The sequence below is a fragment of the Asterias rubens genome, chromosome 2, assembly GCF_902459465.1.
Source record: "Asterias rubens chromosome 2, eAstRub1.3, whole genome shotgun sequence".
NCBI lineage: Eukaryota > Metazoa > Echinodermata > Asteroidea > Forcipulatida > Asteriidae > Asterias > Asterias rubens.
The window spans coordinates 96,036-116,024 of record NC_047063.1 but is presented as its reverse complement, the minus strand read 5'-3'; the positions used below and the strand labels follow the sequence as shown (position 1 = coordinate 116,024).

Below are 19,989 nucleotides of genomic sequence, written 5' to 3'. Positions count from 1 at the left end.
TTCTTCCTCCATGGCCAATGTAAGCAAAGAGAATGTAATTATATGGTTCCATGTCGATTGTTAAAGCAAAGTCTGGTAAAGGCTCTGGACACTGTCGGTAATCACTCAAAATAATTGTTAGCATAAAAACTTACTTGTCTATGGAGAGAGCTGTTGATAAAACGTGAGAAATAACGGCTCCCTAGACCCTCTGAAGTAGGGCGTAGTTTTTTAGAAAGAAGTAATTTCTCACCAAAATATTTGACTTTGATTTTGAGACCTCAGAATTAGATACAAATGTTTTTTCTTCCATTATTCTCTCGCAACTTCGACGACCAATACTTATTTTGAGCTCTATTTTCCACAGGTCTGCATGCTGAGACACATCAAATGAGAAGAATGGTTTTTGTGAATAACCGATAATTGTTTGTATATGTATAATGTAGAATACTGCAATAAACTCACAGGCATACAAGTTGCAGGTGTGATGAGAACTGAGAATTCAATGTCAAACCTGTATGAATCCAAAGATCACTTCCCAAAAACGTTGATTAGTATACTCTTGTAATTATTCCAATTCCTGATAATTCACAAATGCAACTCACTTTGTCGGCATTTTGTGTTGTTTTACTTTAAAGGGGCAATACGGTCCCTGTACCCACCGAGGGAGATCGTGGGGGGGGGGGGCATAGTTCTAATAATGTCCTCATTCGTTAGACACCTATGTCATGCCACAGAAAAAGCTTCCTAAATTATTTTTGTGTAAAAAAGTCTTTGCAGCCGATCAGGTCGTTACACCTACGGTGTCTATTTATAGATCAGCGCACACACCCCTATAAAAGTCAGCGCGCCGATCGCCGGAGTAGTTTCAGTTTCACAGAGAGAGATCGGGAACGCCCTCTCTGTGTGTGGAAGACTAATCAGGCAATTGAGGAGCGCTCTACAGAGGTCCGGCGTCCACATCAACCCCCTGGTGGTGTACTGTCGTCAGGTGAAGCAACCAAGTGAGTCATCATTGTTTCTATTGAGCTAAAGAAAATACTTTGAGGTTACTTTGTTGTTGTGACACTGTCCACTTGTTATTGATAAGAGTCACAATAAAGGGCGGGTACTTTTTGCATGTGTCGTCACAAAAGCAGTCCTTTTCAAGTAAGCCTACCCGGAAAAAAAAATAATAATAATAGTACATGTATTATTACTTTCATCAGTACCATTGGAAAATTCTATATATTGTGAAAATTGAAATTATGCAAATTGTACTACTTATCACATTCATACTAGTTAGATTTCAAACTAAAATTCAATAAAACGTTTTTATGTGAACATTGATTTGAGTCTCTATCATTTTGTTAAATTAATTAACTACTTCAATTTATTTCATTCACCATCAATCATCCACAGCACACGTGCCGTGGATTTTTGTATGAATAAATTAAAAGTTGTCAACTTTTTCTTTTATTTATTTTTTAGTACAGCTTAGTTTGAAGTGCTATTTCCATGTTTGGATTTTTGTTATTGTTAGTTTGTTTCGATCAGAAAAGTAAAAATGTGAATAGCTACTTGTATTTTCAGGAAATTTATAACAGGCCGGCGCCTAGGCCCTAAGCTTTACATATAAGGCGGGGGGGGGGGGGTAATTAATGTCATACATGCATGCATGTTGTGCATAATACGGGCCGTTTTATTTTATGCGGGGTGTATGTAGGCCTATGTGTTAAGAAACAATAGTAGCTGACAAAATTCAAAAAAACAAATTTATGTTGTCAAAAATCGGACCATCAGCATACAATAGTGTGCGTTTACCTTTTACGGATGACGTCATTTAGAGGTGGCCAGTAACAAGAAAAAGTCTCACAGTTTTACCCAAGATGCATCTGTGATGTCTCACTGGGTACTGAGCATTGCTCAATTGTGGTAGCCCCTATAGGAGCTATTGAGGTGTGGCCATCTTTTTTTTGCTGTTTGACTGTGAATTTTGTCTGATAAAAAGGGACTGAATCTAACGCTTCCTGGTAAATTTAGGTAATTTGTAAGGGTAAGTAGTGATTTACGTTACACCAAAAGTATTTTCTAATCAACAGACAACGTTCAGTATTTGGTAGGATGATAGATTTTCTAAAATGTTATCATGAAAGGTGGAAAACTAGCGTTTTTCCAATTCATTATCGTTTGGTTTTGTCAAGCTTGTTTGTTAGTTGATGTTATGTTACTGTCGTTTACGAAGATTGGAATAGGTTTACGTACACATCCATTGTGGTGGGCCGTTTTTGCTTGGTGTTTATGAATTTCTTGTTTAATTCTCCTTTAAAGTTTAATATATTGTTCTTTTTGTAGTTAAATCAGAAATAAAACTGTAAATTGTCTTGGACTTTACACGTATTCAGTAACACTGTCCTGTGAGAAACAGAAATGTGCACAAACACAAGTTTTATTTAAAAAAAAAAAAAAAAAAGGGGCCTAACTTAATAAATAATTGCTAAATTGAATCCAGGAAAAGTTTCCGTTGTTTGCTACAATGCCAGTCTTTACCACTTTTGCATTTTTTATGAAACACCATTAATCTTATTTACTAAACAAATTAAACTATTCCTTATAAAATTTGGTAAACATGATCGCATGACAAGTGAATTGCTTGACATCGACAATGACATGTCATTAGTGAAATTAAAGGAATTAAAATTAAACGGTGCACCACCATTTAATTTCATTTATGTTAACCATATTTTTGAGTTCGGAATGGATGCATAAATAAAGTTTTTACCCTGGTTTGCTCATGAAGTAAACAAACTTCTTAGTTTAGTTTAGTTTAATGTTAATGGTGGTTTGATGTATGTCATTGACCCCCCAATTCAATGAGCTAGAGTTCCTCTAGCTAGAGTTCCACCCAATCTTGGCCTAGGCCCAAGTTGGACTCCTGCGACTCCGTCGATTAGAAATCCCACATGCTGTCTGAGTGCTTTCTATCGTATACACACTAGCAAAGTATCTTTTGTATACAACTGTAGCGAGTGCACCTTCAGTTTTTTGGCCTAATGGGGAGCAAACCTCTGCATACATGGAACAACCATTTACACCAGTTGTAACCTTGCTACGCCATGGGCATTATTGACAATATTGACATGGTGTATTGAACATTTGAAGAAAAAAAAATTCAGAATCTAAAAAAATAAACATATTTGTATCTACATGTTTATAATATTCCAAATTTATTCTTCTTTTCAGAACCATAATGGCAGCTATACGAAAGAAATTGGTGATTGTTGGTGATGGAGCTTGCGGAAAGACTTGTCTTCTTATTGTCTTTAGCAAAGACCAATTCCCTGAAGTATATGTACCCACAGTATTTGAAAACTACGTAGCAGACATTGAAGTGGATGGAAAATGTGTAAGTAAATATTTACTGCTGTCATGGTTTGCAAAAAATATCGTCGCCAGTCACGGCAACTGTATGGTGTTCTGGCTGGTAAACTATTTGACTAAGCAAAATATGTGTTGTGCTAAGCAAATTTTTGTGCATACATGCTAGAAAAAATTGGGATCTGTTGCCTTAAAAGACATCATGGACAATATTGGTAATTACTAAAAACGAGGTAACGAGCAACGGAAAGATAGTATACAAAACTGTGAGAAACGGCTCCCTCGGAAGTAACGTAGTTTTTTTTAGAAAGAAGTAATTTCTCAATCAAATACTTGAATTGAATTTGATACCTCAGCTGAGGTCTTGAAATCAAGCATCTGAAAGCACACAACTTGTTCGACAAGGGTGTTTTTTTCTTCCATTAATCTCTCTCACTTTCGACGACCAATTGAGCTCAAATTTTGAAGGTTTGTTACTTTATGCATATGTTGACAATTACCAATAGTGTCCAGTGTCTTTCATAAGCATTAAAGTATGTGGAACAGCAATGCTAATGGATTTCTCACAAATCAAGCTGCACTGTTTTTAGGTAATAGCATCGTGTAGGTTTCTCTAGTAAACGGTGGTCTGCTAAAACACCTGAAGACCAGTCAAATTGTTCTACCACTGTTGAAAAGCATCCCTATTTTATAGGAATTAAGTTCAATAAGCTGACTGACTAGTGAAATGAAAAGCCTGATGGTCCATTTGGCCAGTCACTGAACAAAATTGAGGATAAATCCTGATATGTGTTAAGTTTTGACATCTGACATCGACTTAGAGAGAACAAGGAAGTTAAGAGTTTTATTTTTGCCCTGTTCTTGGCTTGAATTCTGTTGGATTATTTCCAAGGCCCTTCCTCTCTCTCAGAACCCAATACCATGTTGTAAATTAAAACTGTTGGACACTGATTATGGAAAGCATTACAAGTTCATTAGTGCAGCCCTCGGTCCAAAAGAATCGCCAAATGTACACTTTGATTTTGATTGGGTTTGGGGGTTTTAAGGAAGGGTTGTTTAATAAGAAGTGGGATGTCATACAGGTCATTGAAACTGCATTATGACAAATCATAAGGAGAGTTTGTGGGGTCATGAAAAGGAGTACTTGTTGTATTTCCTTTAAAGGATTTGGTGACCACTTGGCATTGTATCAATTTACTACTGGAGTAGTTAAGATTATTACAATATATTTTGTGTGTAGGACTTCAGCACCTAAACTCTAAGCCTGTGCATTTATGGTTATTTTTGTAAATGTGTAAACAATTTTGTTTTACGTGTAATGGTCCATTTTAGAAACAAGATTTGAGACCCCTCTGCTGTTTCTTCTTATTGTTGATTTCTCACTGTTGTTGCTTTTGTTGTCATTACAGGTTGAATTAGCATTATGGGATACAGCAGGGCAAGAAGATTACGATCGTCTTCGTCCTCTGTCATATCCAGATACAGACGTCATCCTAATGTGCTTCTCCATTGATAATCCAGACAGTTTAGAGAATATCCCAGAGAAATGGACGCCAGAGGTAAGAACTTGTTTTGGTCATATGCTACTTAATCTAAATAGTTGTTTTTCGTTACTAAAAGAAACATTTAATGAATGCCCCTTATTTTTGACCGCGCGAGGGCGCTATAAATAGTATTTTGATCACTTCCGGGGGTACACGCGATTCGCCCTGCACAAATTAATAGGCGTTCTGTCACTTTTGTTGCGCCGTAGTTTCAATTTGCTTTAGAGGTGGATTATAACGGCTCCTTTAAAAGTCTTATTGTCTGTGATGGATTAGATGTCTGTGGTTATAATGTGTTCCAATCTTTAAAAATTGTTTTGGGTATGAATGAATATACCCCCGGAAGTGATTGAGAGCGCCCTCACGCGGTCAAAAATATGGCCCATTGGCACAGCCAAGCCACCCAAGTTTGCCACACACTATTGTTATTATGGACTGAGGGGGCAAGGTCCAACTTCATAAACTGTTAGAGGAACACGTTGCCTTGGATCGGTCAAGTTGGTCTTTGAAAATCGTTCTGTAACCGTTTTTTGCAAAATGTATATTGATAGAAAGATATTGTAAAAGTAAAATACAATGATCTACACAAGTGTGCCTCGAAATTGCGTGGTTTTCTTTTTACCCTGTCGACTAACACGGTCGGCCATTTATGGGAGTCAAAATTTTGACTCCCATAAATGGCCGACCGTGATAGTTCGCGACGTAAAAGGGAAACCGTGCAGTTTCGAGTAAATATGTGGATCATTATGTTCTACTTTTAAAACATCTTTCTAACCATATGCATTTCACAACAAACGGTTTCAAACGCTTTTAATAGACCAACTCGTCCGATCCAAGGCAACGTGTTCCTTTAAGCAGAAAATGCTGCTTCGCATAATACTTTGCTAAGCATAAAATGAGTGGAGCACCACTTGCAACAATGTTAACTTAATGGCATTTTTGGCTGGTTAGCAGTTTCTGTTAAGCAAAATTTGTCTGTGCTTGGCAAATTTGAATGCTTACAGGCTTTATAAATTTGGGCTGTGTTTCTAGATGGACATGTGAATTTTTAAGCCTAACCCCTAATTCATCAAGGACCAGTGAAACTTTTGCTTAAAGCCCGATTCATACTTCTCGCGAATGCGATACGAATGTTGACGTCACAAATTAGCATCGCAGCGAAAGAGGGATTGTGACGTCAAATTCACATCAAATTTGCATTTGCAGGAAGTATGAACCAGGGCTGACATGATCAGTGTCAAAGAATGAAATTGCTTTTGTGATTGCACGATAGGTCTTATTAATGATAGGTCTTGCTTTGTTCTTAGTGAGTGTGCTTTTTGATATGTTTATGATATCATATTCAAGGTGTTTATCAAAATGTTTGCTTTTGATGTACGTGTACTTGTTTATTTTCTCTTGTATTGGTCTTTGGTGTGATTTTGTATTTCTCGGGATCCCATCAGTGGAATAGACAGATTCATTAGGCTCCCGCCACGGCGCTCATGTGACTCAAGAACACGTGAGCCTCTCCAATGCCATTCTGCACAACTCTGCTGCGTGCGCAACGCATGTTGGACCTTATTTTGTCAGCGTTTTGGTTGCGTAATGGGTTGTTATTTGTCAATATGCAATGGGGCGGAGCTTAATGGATCAATCTATATTGCTGATGGACCACTAAATAAATAAGACCAATACATAAGACCAATACATAAATAAATAAGTTTTATTGTAATGTATGATTCATTATATTTGTCAATGTATGATTCTTTATATTTGTCAATGTATGATTCTTTGTATGCAGCGTGACATTCTACTGTTTATTTGTCAAGTGACTTAATAATTGTTTGAATCTTTATTTTTGTAACTATTGCTTTATATATTTCATGTCATTGTATTTATGTTATGTGTTTCACATAGAGGCCCCTACATTATGCACTATATAAATGTTTTTATTATCATTACTTGTATTATTATTATCGTTAATTTTTTACTTTCATTATGGTACTTAGTTTAAGTGTCTTAAAGGATTGTATAACGTGTTAATCAAGCACAAAAAGTTTTGTTTCTAACTATTTCTGTGTCCTTGTATTTGTAGGTGAAGCATTTCTGCCCCAATGTACCAGTGATCTTAGTCGGCAACAAGAAGGATTTGAGAAATGATGAGGCAACAAAGCGGGAACTACAGAAAATGAAGCAAGAACCAGTTAAATTTGATGAAGGCCGAGCAATGTCAGAGAAGATTGGTGCTTTTGGCTACCTTGAGTGCTCAGCCAAATCCAACGAGGGTGTAAGGGAAGTCTTTGAAACAGCCACGAGGGCAGCTCTGCAAACGAAGAAGAAGAAGAAAGGAAAGTGTAGTTTGTTGTAGAGCAAGGATGTTACGCAGTCCCTGCCCAGGGATAAGGGTTTCATTATACAATATTTCTTTATTGAAAGCTGAGTTCAGCTGATTGCAATTTGAGTAATGCTTGGTGATGTCTGAGATATTGACGAGCCATTTAATCTATTCAAAGTTGGCTAATTTGTTTTTTGTAGTGTATGAAGAACGCAGAGAGTAGCATCAGCTGAACACGGCTTTTGGCCTTTTTTTGTACCTTGTTTTGTGTAACCTTATAGGGATGCTAACAAGCACAGCTTTATTGTAATACCATGGGTACTCCAGGGTGCTGATACAGGTTTAAACAATACATGGAGCTTTGTTATTTGGTATGAGTTGCCAGCGCTCATTGTCTTTGTACTCAAACCCACTTGTACTTTTTGATCCTAACATGTACTACAGGTGCGAACAAAACACCACTTTAAACTATAGAACCAAAGGTTTGGGTTCAAAGTGGCCAAGTCCGCAGCACTACCCTCATAAGCTGCAATGTATCTGTTCTTAATGATCAGATTACATATTGCTTGTTGGGCTGGTCATCCTGAATTTAACAACAGGAACAACATGTAACTTATATGAACAGATATTGCCTGTTAACTTTAGAAAGTGGTGAGCAGGCTTTCCTTACCATTGTTGTTGTTAAACAGCAAGATGGCATTCGCCTGACTTTATCCACTTGCAGCATTTTTTTGTATCAATATTTGTGAATATTTAAAAGTGTGGAGAAAATTAACAAAGAAACTAGCCTCACTTGTGGTACAGGTAAAAGTGGGAAGAAATAATAGGTAGCAATTAAAGCTCGGTAGGACATAGTAAACCTGTTACAAAATGAAAACAAAAAAATGGTAAAATGCAATGACTTAAATACTCGGATTAATTTTAAACTGGAAGGCTTAAGTTTGTTTATTATTATAGCTGATGCAAATGTGAATTTGCAGCAAATGTGAATTTGCATATTGATTTGATGATTGGCATAGGTAATAAAAGGTAGAATAAGCGATCAAATTTTGCTCATTTGTAAAATTGTAAGCCTCATAATGCTGTATGAAACTATGTTGCCTGGCCAGAAAGCGACTTTGAGCCTTTCAAGAAGTTTCCAGGTTTAAAGACAGTTCATAAATCACATGTTTAAAAAAGAGAAACGGCTGTTTGATGTTGACATATACCCATTTATACAAAAGATTTCTAAAACTGAATCTAATGTGAATTTGGGTGAGTGGTTGGCTTTTGAAACAACTTTTTGCTCTGCAGACACATGTAAAGTATGAACTAGTCTTTGCAGTTTGACCCAGCTGTGTGTTGAGGTATTGAGACAGACGGTGCCTTGTTTTAGGGGGTTTTAACTCATCTGTCATTGACAAGTATCTGCCATTCCTTAGAAGTCGCATTTTAACATAGTAGAATTAGGTCATGTACATACACTAATATTAATGGCACGTTGGTTCATGTGGTAAGTGTAAACCCGAAAAGGCCCCCAACTTATGCCAACATGTTTAAACTCAACTAAGTATTTGGGTAGTGTTGACATTTGAATGCCACCGGCTTTATGGAAATTGACAAAGCTATGATTGTGTTAATAACACTTGTAACATACAAGCCACCTGATTGGCTGGAAAGGCTAGAAATGTCATGCATGACAAAACTGTATCTCCTTTATCTGTAATTTCTGTGCTATAGTTGACTAGTTGTTGAGCATTTTTCACTGTATATTTACGGTCAATATACGGCTAACCTCTATGCTGACTTAAGAGTTTGACCAAGTTAACTTTTTTGAGCTTTTCTACATTTCATCACAGTATGTAGGATACTCTTTATGTAGGATATTTTGTCAACTGTTCTCTGTTTTTTTTTGTTTCATAAATAAAGCTTGATTTACTTAACCATTTTGTTGCAAATTTAAGTATTGGGTAAAGTCATCGGGGTTTCAATTAATCTAACAGTCTACTTGTCCAGTAGTCTATTTTTTGTGTGGCAAATAATAATGAGAACGAAACAAAGTAAAACACAAGTACATAGTCCTTTGAAATCAAAATTATGCAAGCAAACTTTTTCTGTGTGTAAAATGATTGATTAGAGAACATGTTAACAATCAAATTGTATATTCCTATAGATTGAAATACAATATGCACTGGTCAGTTTTTGTCATCAAATATTGTATAAAACATAAGTTAACCCTTTAGATAGTCATTTCTGTTTTAATTTGAAATACCATAATTCTGCTTTTTAAGTCGCACTTGTTATCATAATTATCATATAAAACCAACTGAGAAAGAGAGATTGAACGTGTTTTGTGTGTTAGTGTAAAGTAAAGCTATTCTTAATGGAAAAAGAATGGATTTTGTGCACAGTTTGTTCAAGTTTTGTCCTTCCAATTCAACATCTTTACAATCATGAAGTTGCATTTGATCCAATGGTCAGGCAATTCAAGAAACTTAGCACTTGATGACAATTCCATGTTTATCTTGACAGGATTATTACTTGGCTTTTACAAATGATGCTTCCAGAAAAATAGAGCTCTTAAATAGGAAAACTTTCTCTCCCAAATGATGTCCTTTATTTCCTTAAAGGCAAAATATACCTTTTTTTTTGAACCGTTGATTGTTTTAATTCTTAATAAATGTTGATATACACAATAAAACTAATATCTGAAAATTTAATTTCAAATGGTTGCATTTTGTAGATATAGCCAAAAAATTCCGGAACGAGTAAGTCCACGCAGGAAGAATAAACCCTAATAGGAATACACAGTCTGAGAAACATTGTGTGGTAATGCTTGAAATAGGAATACACAGTCTGAGAAACATTGTGTGGTAATGCTTGAAATAGGAATACACAGTCTAAGAAACATTGTGCGGTAATGCTTGAAATGTTTGGGCATGAAACTGTTATCTTTTTACATAACTACATTACTTCAAAGTTATATTTGTTCACAATGCTTAATTCTATCAAACGCTGCTGTAGGCTTCTATACCAAATGGAGTCTTTACCCAACATATACATTCCCTTTAAGAGTTTATTACCAGTCATTGATTTAGCTCCGTTTGCCTCGTTTTTGAAAGGGCAAGGGCACCAAGGCATTTTCTCCTTGGTGAAGGGCACCCTTCTACTGTAGCTTACAAGGTCACGAAGAGAATGGGCAGGGGGAATGGAGGCAATCATCTTTGTTACCTCTGTGAAGTATCCTACCTGGTTATTGCAACAGGGACCAACATGTGTGTGTGAATGTCTTCTCTTTGATCTCCCATTGTTTAAGAGATGCCCTTATTAGTTTTGTAAAGAAACTTATGTACCTTTTTCTAGGACTTGGACCTGCTGGGGATCAGGTTGGCTCAATGGTTTCTTTCCCTGCTTTTCACCTTGGTGGACCCGGGTTCAAATCCCACCTTAGACCCAGAGTCTTGTATGTGAATTGTATTTGGTTTGCAGCCCTGTAATTGATTGCATGGTCTTTCTTTTCATCAGGTTTTTCCGCGAACATTTTAAACGACTTCTTAGTAATTCATATTCATCACAGGCCTGACTCCATACACTCCTTCTAGAAACCTCTGTTCTGCTTACAAAGACACCCTTGTTGTCCCTAATGTTGCCACCAAAGCGTATGGTCAACGTAGTTTCAGTTTGCTTCACCTCATTAACGGAACAATCTCCCTCTACACATCAAACAAGCTACACTATCTCAAGTTTCAAGACTGACTCTTCAGTTGTTATTATTATGCTTATCCTGTTATTGGTAACTTTTTGTGCTGGGTAAATAAATACATTTTGGTTTTAAATATACAATCAACACCAATCTCAAAATTCTAACGACATCTATCTTCAAGAGTTCTTCACTAGTACAAAACTTAACATACATAAAATACATTGTCTTTAGATAAATAAATGTGTTAAGAATTAAAACTAGCGGTTTAAACTACCGTGCTAGGGTCTATGGAGCACCCTATTGGCACCATCTCTCTTGACATACCAATACTGGTACAAATTAGTAAGCTTAAATTGGTAAACAGTTTTTCACTTATTTTTCAAGCTCTAAACTAACTTGGCCTAAATCTCTAAAACAAACCGCAGCTGAGAACAACTGCAAATGGTGACCGCCCAAGGTGGTACTAATTTCTACTAATTTCCCTTGGGGGAAACAGTATGGGAAAGTCCCTTATTTTATAATGATCGGATTATTACATGGCAATGCTAAGAAGTGATTAAATAGCTTATAGGACGCAGGAACATTCTGAAAAGTTCAGAAAAATATGGCTGCCCCCCCCCCCCCCAAGTGTTGAAATCAAGTTGGTAATTGTTAAGCGTGGTGTAGTTACGGGGACGGTACACACATCCTCGATCCCAGTATGTGTGTGATTCAGTGGAGCTGCACGCGCTACCTATAATCGCACTGTGACTGTTGCATGAATAGCATAATGTGTGTTTGTAACAGCTAGGCAGCGCTTAACGCCTTGTCATCAAGTCTACCCGGCCCCCCTCCCCCTGCTGAATTCAAACAACTTGCCAAATCTGTAAATCATTGTGGTATTTTGTTTGTTTGTTTGATTGATTGTTTATTTGTTTATTGATTCCACTCAAGTATTCACAGCAAGTCGCAAAACAGTGGCTTTGAATAAATATTGAGCGGATGACCATCTGGAAACATAGGGCTTGTATCAATGACCCTATGTAGTTGCCATGGAAAAGAAGATGGTTGTAAATCAAATAATACATATTAAATGAATACATAAAATCTGGAATTAAGAAATAACCAAGTTGTGGGTGCATCTTTAGACAATTGCTTGATGATGGTGATATCTGGTGCTGGATTTGTGGCACGGTGTACCCCAGCCCCCCCGCCCCCCCCCCCCCAACTCCTTGTGGCTATATTGTGTGGGTCTCGGAATTATTTAAGAGGAATTATTAGGGTAGGGGGTCTGGTCAGCGCTGAAACTAGGGTAAGGGTTTACCATTTTGCTAGGGGCACTTTTGGACAAATTTTCTTTTTCCATTTTCAGCGCTTATTAATTATGCCATATAAACTATTATTTGGTGTATACAAAAACATTGTCTCTCTGTAAATGGGGGAAACAATTAAAAAACTTTGGTTTTAGGTTATACAATTTAACCCTTTTATCTCAAAAGTCAACATTTCATATGGGGTCCCCCCCCCCCCCCAATATATGCCATGTACTTCTGTGTTATACAGTCATGTTGGGATTGTTTGATTATTTCCCAATATTAATTAGGTCCATAGTCACTGAGGATATGAGTTCTTTCTAAAACTTGTTCTACAAATTATCAGTAGGCAGTATAGGCCTCCATGATTAAAAAAAAGCCACAACTAAACAAACAATTAATATAAACCAACACAATAGCAAGAAAACCACAAATTATTCCAGTTTGGAATAACAATTTACCGATTTGCCTTTCCAACAATAGCAACCGAAAAAAGAAAGTGTCTCTTTTATACTTCAGCAGTGGGCGTATCATTCAGTAACAGGCTAATTTAAATGATGACGCGTCATCAGTCAACTTGCATATGCAATCATCGCCAGGAGTTCCAGTCTATTTTTAGCACAGTCCGCTGAGTGGTATAAGAGGCGAAGTTGTGCACACACTTGTTCATTGCAATTGAACTGTAGGCGTGTGGCTGCTTGTGTGGTGGCAGCGAGGATTACATCGGACTCATTTTCTTCACCAGTTTACGAGGTAAGTTAAGTCATAAAACTCTTGTGGTTCAATTCATATGCCTGAATTAATGCTGTCAATTTATAATTATTGTGGTTGGACTACTGTCATTTCTAGTACAATTCTGAAATTACCAACCAATTAAACCAAATTGTGTAAACCAGACGACATAATGTGCTTGGCCTGTAATTGTGACACATGTGGCCCGACAGTGACATGTGCTTTTTGTGTGGAGGTATGAAATATATAATTGATATGTACTCGCAAACTATGCCTTTAATAAATGTCTTGAACATTTATTTCACACTTGTGTTTATAAAACCTGAGGCTATTCTTAAATTTGTGACTTTCTATCGTAAAAAAAGGAAGAAATTTGGCCTTACGTTTCGACCCAAGCAGAGTTTTCTCGAAGGCTATAAATGGCAATTGTGTGTGTTGTGAATTGTCATTTTAGCCTTCGAGAAAGACTCTGCAAAGTGATAGCTAGGTCGAAATGTCAGGCCATGAACTATTGTATTGTTTGCATTTATAACATGCTATATTGTTTGCTAAGCTGTTTGGAACATCTTATTCTATTTTGTCACATTTTTCTTGTCAACTCTCTTGTTTATTGTGAACCCCCAATGGTGCCATTGGTTGTTGTATTTTTAATATTGTTGTCAGAAATATTAATTAGCTCTGTGTTTGATATGTTCTTTTTATGACTATAATAATGTGTACTTTTTATTTGCATGTCTCTTTTCTTTATCAACAGATTAAACAGTTCCTATCCACTGTCATTAACAAAATAAACTGTATAATTTTATCAGAAAATTAACTATGATTTTAATGTGTGACTTTTTATTGTGAGATCTCCTTGCTCTATATTTTTGTTTCATTGTGAATGTGTTTTATTGTGTATAGGTTTTTAAAAGTTAATGTTTTATCAGATAACAGAACTATTCTTACTGTGTATAACTTGAATCTTCTCTGAGTTTTTGACTTTTCATGTGATCTCTAATTGTTTAATCACTACTGTATTAGTTTTTAACTTGTTAAGTTTTATGTTAGTTGCTTTACTCTAAATGTAATTAACATTAAACAAGTAAAATTAAATAAATTAGTTAGGCCTACCGTTTAAGTTTATTTTAAATCAAATCACAAACCTTAAGACACCAAAATATATGAGGCATGCTTTTCCTTTCTTAATAATTTTAAAACAACAAATAGTTGTTTTTCATCACAATTCATTACTGACACATTTATTTATTTTTGTTTTCAGTCGTTTCTTAAGCCGTTTATCAAACCGGTTTACTCTATGAACAAAATGGCGACCATACGGAAGAAGTTGGTGATAGTAGGAGATGGGGCGTGTGGTAAAACATGTCTCCTCATCGTGTTTAGCAAGGACCACTTCCCTGAAGTGTACGTACCAACAGTATTTGAGACATACGTAGCAGACATTGAAGTCGACGGAAAATGTGTAAGTTAATATTAAATTTATGCTGACAATAAGGTGTAGTCCAAGTTGCAATATCCAAAGTCTGATAGAAAAACAAAACCTTATCAAGAAGGAATGAACCGAAACAGTGGTTTTTTTTATATTTTTTTTTTTGGGGGGGGGTTTGTTGCTTATCTGGTATTTTTTTGGCAAAGACGGTTCAGATAGACAGCACATTACCTTTTTCTTTCGAAGAAAACCTTGCAAAATCCTTCAAAATATGCAAACGTTTGTGAAAAACAAGCTTTGTACCCAATTCAGGCTCGAAATTAGTATTGCACCACAGGCCATAGGCCAGATATTTAAAGGTAGTGGACACTATTGGTAATTACTCAAAATAATTATTAGCATAAAACCTTTCTTGGTGACAAGTAATGGAGAGAGGTTGGTGGTATAAAACATTGTGAGAAACGGCTCCCTCTGAAGTGCCATAGTTTTCGAGAAAGAAGTAATTTTCCACGAATTTGATTTTGAGACCTCAAGTTTAGAACGTGAGGTCTCGAAATCAACCATCTAAACGCACACAACTTTGTGTGACAAGGGTGTTTTCTTTCATTATTATCTCGCAACTTTGATGACCGATTGAGCTCGAATTTTCACAGGTTTGTTGTTTTATCAGATGCACCAACAGTGAAGGCTAGTCTTTGACAATTACCAATAGTGTCCACTGCCTTTAAGCTTTTGTGTTTGTCAATTGAATAGCCTAATATTCATACTTTTTTTGTGGAAAATCCTTTTAAAGGCACTGGACACTATTGGTTATTGTCAAAGACCAGTCTTCTCACTTGGTGTATCCCAACATATGCATAAAATAACAAGCCTGTTATTGGACTCAATTGGTCATTGAAATTGCAAGAAAATGATGAAAGGAAAAAACACCCTTGTTTGTACCAAATAGTGTGTTTTCAGATAGGAATAAAAGGCTTCTGGCCAGAAGTCTTTTATTTCAATATTTTTATAATTTTAGTGGGTAAAAACCATAGTTAATATGAGAAATTACCTCTTTCGCAAAAACTACGTTACTTCAGAGGGAGTCGTTTGTTGCAATGTTTTACACCATCAACAGCTCTCCGTTGCTCGTCACCAAGTAAGGTTTTATGCTTATATATATTTTGAGCAATGACCAAACTTGTACAGTGCCTTTAAACAAAATTATGTTCGATTGGTGACTTTGATTCTGACAAATGTTGTTTAATTTTGTTCATTAACAAATATTGCAGGCTTGTGCATTTTCCCCTCAAATTTGATCCCAGCCGCTGATTTCATGAATTGTTTTCTGAATTATGCTTTGCCGACATTTATTGCATAAGTTGGGCACCATACAACAGAAATATTGTACAATGCCTATCTCTACTATAGTTGGTTTTTAATTATGTAATTGAAGGTTTTAAAAATGTACTTGTTGTCATTTAAAAACATCGTAATCTTAAGTTTTGATTCTCAGGGAATCAAACCGAGGGTGCATTTAATTGTAACCTAGCAACTTCTTGTACCAGATGTCATTAAAAATGTGCGACTTATCCCGAGGACATCATATGTGATATTTGTTTGTTGAATAAAGTTCAAATTGATACCATGCATTGATCCAGCAAACAGGGGTACAACTGACACAAGTTTGACTTTACCAAAGAGGGTTTGTTAAGAATAGAGGGAGGGTGTCCTTGTATATTTCAACATGAGTCACTCCTTACACCTATTGTTACCAGACTTTGATCAGACAGTAGGGGTCAAGAGATTTGTGTAAATCCAAAAGCTAAATCAACACGTCATCCCCTGTGTATGGAGACTCACACTCCCTGTGGAGAGAGTTGAGAGAGTCACTGATTCTAGAATAGAATTGTTGACAAAGAAACCTTGGAAAGAAGCTAGTGAAAACAGACCAAGCTGGTTTTATAGTAAAAGTGAAACCAAGATGTTGTTGTTCTGTGTGTAAACAGTCAACCCAGATGTCAAGTTTTGCACGTAATCCATTTCTGCTGATCAACTTTATTATTTCTAAATTATGTCTGAAGATACATAAGTTGATACTTACCTAAAATGTCCCAGGCTTGCATCATTGTGTGTAAAGTACTCCCTAAATGACATGGAATATTTTTTTAAATCCAAAAGATATTTATTGCGTGTTGTATTTTCTGTCTCCAATGGTAGAAAAACTATCTGACACAATATCTTAATTTTAAACCAAGTCATTTATGAATATTATTAATTCTATTATTTGAAATGCTCAATTTTGTATGTATTTTATCTAAAACATTATTTTGAAGTTGTTATGTAGGCCTAGAAAATCAGGTAGGCCTAAGCCCTAAATACAGCTCCAAAATATTTACAAACACTTCTGCAACTTTTCAACTTGTCTTCAAGATTATGACCTGCTTATGAGTTATAACTGAGTGACTTATACTTTGTTGTTATACAGGTTGAATTAGCATTATGGGATACAGCAGGGCAAGAAGATTACGATCGTCTTCGTCCTCTGTCATATCCAGATACAGACGTCATCCTAATGTGCTTCTCCATTGATAATCCAGACAGTTTAGAGAACATCTCTGAGAAATGGACACCAGAGGTAAGATTCAATTGCTTTGTACTTGTACTACCATAGGAACTTAGTTAAATTCCTGCTCAGCAGGAAAACACATGTGCCTTGATACATCGAAGGGGGCAAATCTGCAACAATAAAATCAAAGAATTATTGATGATTTGCAGATGACAATATTAAAACCAATTCAGGTCATATCCAATTGTATGCACTGCACCCATGATGTTAGTTTTATCTAAGCACAAGGTCATGATCCTACTGTATTTGCCAATAAATCCACCTTTGGCACCTGGGGTTTTATTGTTAATCCAAAAGGGAGTAACCCATCCTCCGTAGTGGGTTATGGTTTGATTGAATTAGATTGTACCCACGACAGGACAATAGTCAACTATATTCAGACAACCCAGTTACGCCCAAATGGGGTCCTCACTTGGCATTATAGCTGGCCTATCATGTGAGACTTAATGATCAGTCACCTAGATTGTCTAGAAATTGAAAAGTGAATTATGAATGGAAAAAAAAAAATATATATATAGATGTGTACTTATGAAAAGAGAAATTCCTGGCATAGCATTTTGGGATACAGGAGGTCAGGAAGATTTTGATCGTGTTATGCTCCGTCATATCCAGATACAGACGCCATCTTAAGGTGGTTCTGATTTCACTCATACTATACCTCTAAAAAGTCACTTATACATTTATCTGAAACAAAACAATAACTACAATGACTTAAAACCAACACCCCTATACTGTAGAAGAGTTACATTCAAACAACCCCTCCCCACCTCACAATATTGCAGGGACATTGTAAAGCTTGGGTTATACTTCCTGCAAATGCGAATGTGATACCAAATTTGACATCACAAATTTGTAACAGTTGAACTGTGCTGTTAATTTCCTGCAAAACATTCCGCTGCAGAAACAGACCTCAAAATTGGCTTTGCATTCGCATTCGCAAGTATGAACCAGGCTTTACTGTTAATGTTTTACTATTCATTTTAAGGGGGATGGGGAAAAAATTCCTAATTTAAGGTGTGGCTGAGCTTAGCATGTGTTGCATAAATGTGAGTGCAAAACTCTTGGGAATACAGTACGGAAATAACTGTCTGCTATTGGATCAGATTAAAGAATAAACATTTGTAGCAGAATGAGTCACTCACCATCAAATCCCATGGTTTGGTCTCGTAAAGTTGAGAGGAAAGTCCCTGTGTTTATGTAGAGTCTGACCATACCACCCTCCAAGGATGAGATTAAGATTTAAAGCAGGGATTAGCAGCTGTCAACGTGACCCCTCGTTGAGACGTTCTCTGGGGATGGGCGGGGTTGTGGATCTTGGTTAGGCGTGTCTGGTTAAACCCGTGCCCTGACAATCTATTGGATTGTAGTACATGTAATAGTGACCTGAATCACCCTTAGGCTAGGCTAATTTGCTGAACGTGGAATAAAAGACATAGGCAGAACTCCCAGGTCTCTTTCTAACTGTTAGTTGATTCACTTTATTCAAGAAACTTCACATCTAGATTTTTGATCAGCTGTTTTTCTTTTGTACGTACAAAATTCATTTTAAAGCTTTTCAGCTTACAATACATGTGCGGCTGACAAGCATAAAAAGTTGATTAAAAACCAAACTTTAAAAGTCAGTATGTCCCAGCCTTGCTCTTGTTTAATAATGCACATAAAACACAAGCACACTTATTGTGAAAGAGCAAGAATTTGCCGCAGTGTTTCTGGGTCGGCCACATAATGTGCCCTCTCTCAGCATTTTAAAAGTATAGTGTATCTGATGCGCATTTGAACATACTCAAGTTTAGTTGGCGCAATATATATGAATAAATGACTATTATTAGTATTATTATTAACAAGAGTTATCACTTTTGATGCTCAACAACATCACGTAGTTGTTTTAAGAGATAAAAATACCATCCTCCAATGAATAGACTGATATGGCCCCAAGTGAGGCTTACTTTTGGAAGTCTGATTTTAGTCAATAACCACAGAATAAAATGGCTTGATAAATGGACCATCAGCAAAAGTTTTAGCAATTTAATTAACACAACTATCCAAACCACAAACCAAATAATACAACAACTATTCAATGTATTACACAAATAGCAGTAGATTATGTTTGTACACAATTTGTTAACAAAATCAGAGTGAAGTGTGGTATTTCTCTATGGTAAAACTGAACCTTGGAGGTAAAAAACCAGCACAGTTGTAAACATTGGCAGGTTGTCTGTATGTGAGATAACAAAGGGTTGAGAATGTTAGGAATGCGTAGGTTGGCTCTATATAGCTATACAAGATCCATCCCACATACCATTCATTGTAAATATAACAATTGGCAAACAATTTGTTGTTGAACAATGTGAAGGAGGTTGTGAAAATAGGCAAGCATCACTGAATACAACAACCTCAGGAATGGTTCTTGTTTTCATTCTTTGCGTTACGTTTGTGTTTTTTATAGTGTGGGTTTACTGTTTGGTTGTTGTCTTAAATGTGTTTATGTGGTTTGAGGAATGTAGGCCTATGATTAACGATTTAGATATTAATAGAAAAACATGACTTTTATGACTAACTGCAAAAGTTTGCAGCTTTATATATAGAATTCTATATTTGAATTTTGATTTATTTTGATGCTAAATATGGACTTTTATTAACTCTTTTCAGGTGAGACATTTTTGTCCGAATGTTCCTGTCATCCTAGTGGGCAATAAGAAAGATCTAAGAAACGATGAGGCAACAAGGCTAGAGCTCGCCCGGATGAAACAAGAGCCGGTCAAGACCGAGGAAGGCAGACAAATGAAAGATAAGATAAATGCCTGCGTTTATCTAGAATGCTCAGCAAAGACCATGGATGGAGTGAGGGAAGTGTTTGACACAGCAACGAGGGCAGCTCTCATGACCAAGAAACCCAAGAAAAGAAGATGTAGACTCTTCTAAACGCAGAGTAGAGACAATGAATTATTTTCCACCTGTGAGGGCGCTGTTTCGGCAGGGCTTACTCACATTAGTGCCAATAATTAATTTAACATTAGTTATTCTATTCTGCCTCAACTGCCAATTAAAC

General features: G+C 36.4%; 1 protein-coding gene across 1 annotated transcript; it reads left to right on the top strand.

Moving 5' to 3' along the window:
- Positions 1-1,906: 1,906 nt before the first annotated feature.
- On the top strand, positions 1,907-19,989 carry LOC117307353 (ras-like GTP-binding protein RHO). Its single transcript, XM_033792082.1, has 6 exons — positions 1,907-2,014; positions 3,202-3,364; positions 4,746-4,895; positions 6,958-7,186; positions 16,795-16,949; positions 19,590-19,989. Exons 2-6 carry the CDS (start codon positions 3,209-3,211, stop codon positions 19,860-19,862), a joined length of 963 nt encoding a protein of 320 aa, XP_033647973.1. The 5' UTR covers positions 1,907-2,014; positions 3,202-3,208; the 3' UTR covers positions 19,863-19,989.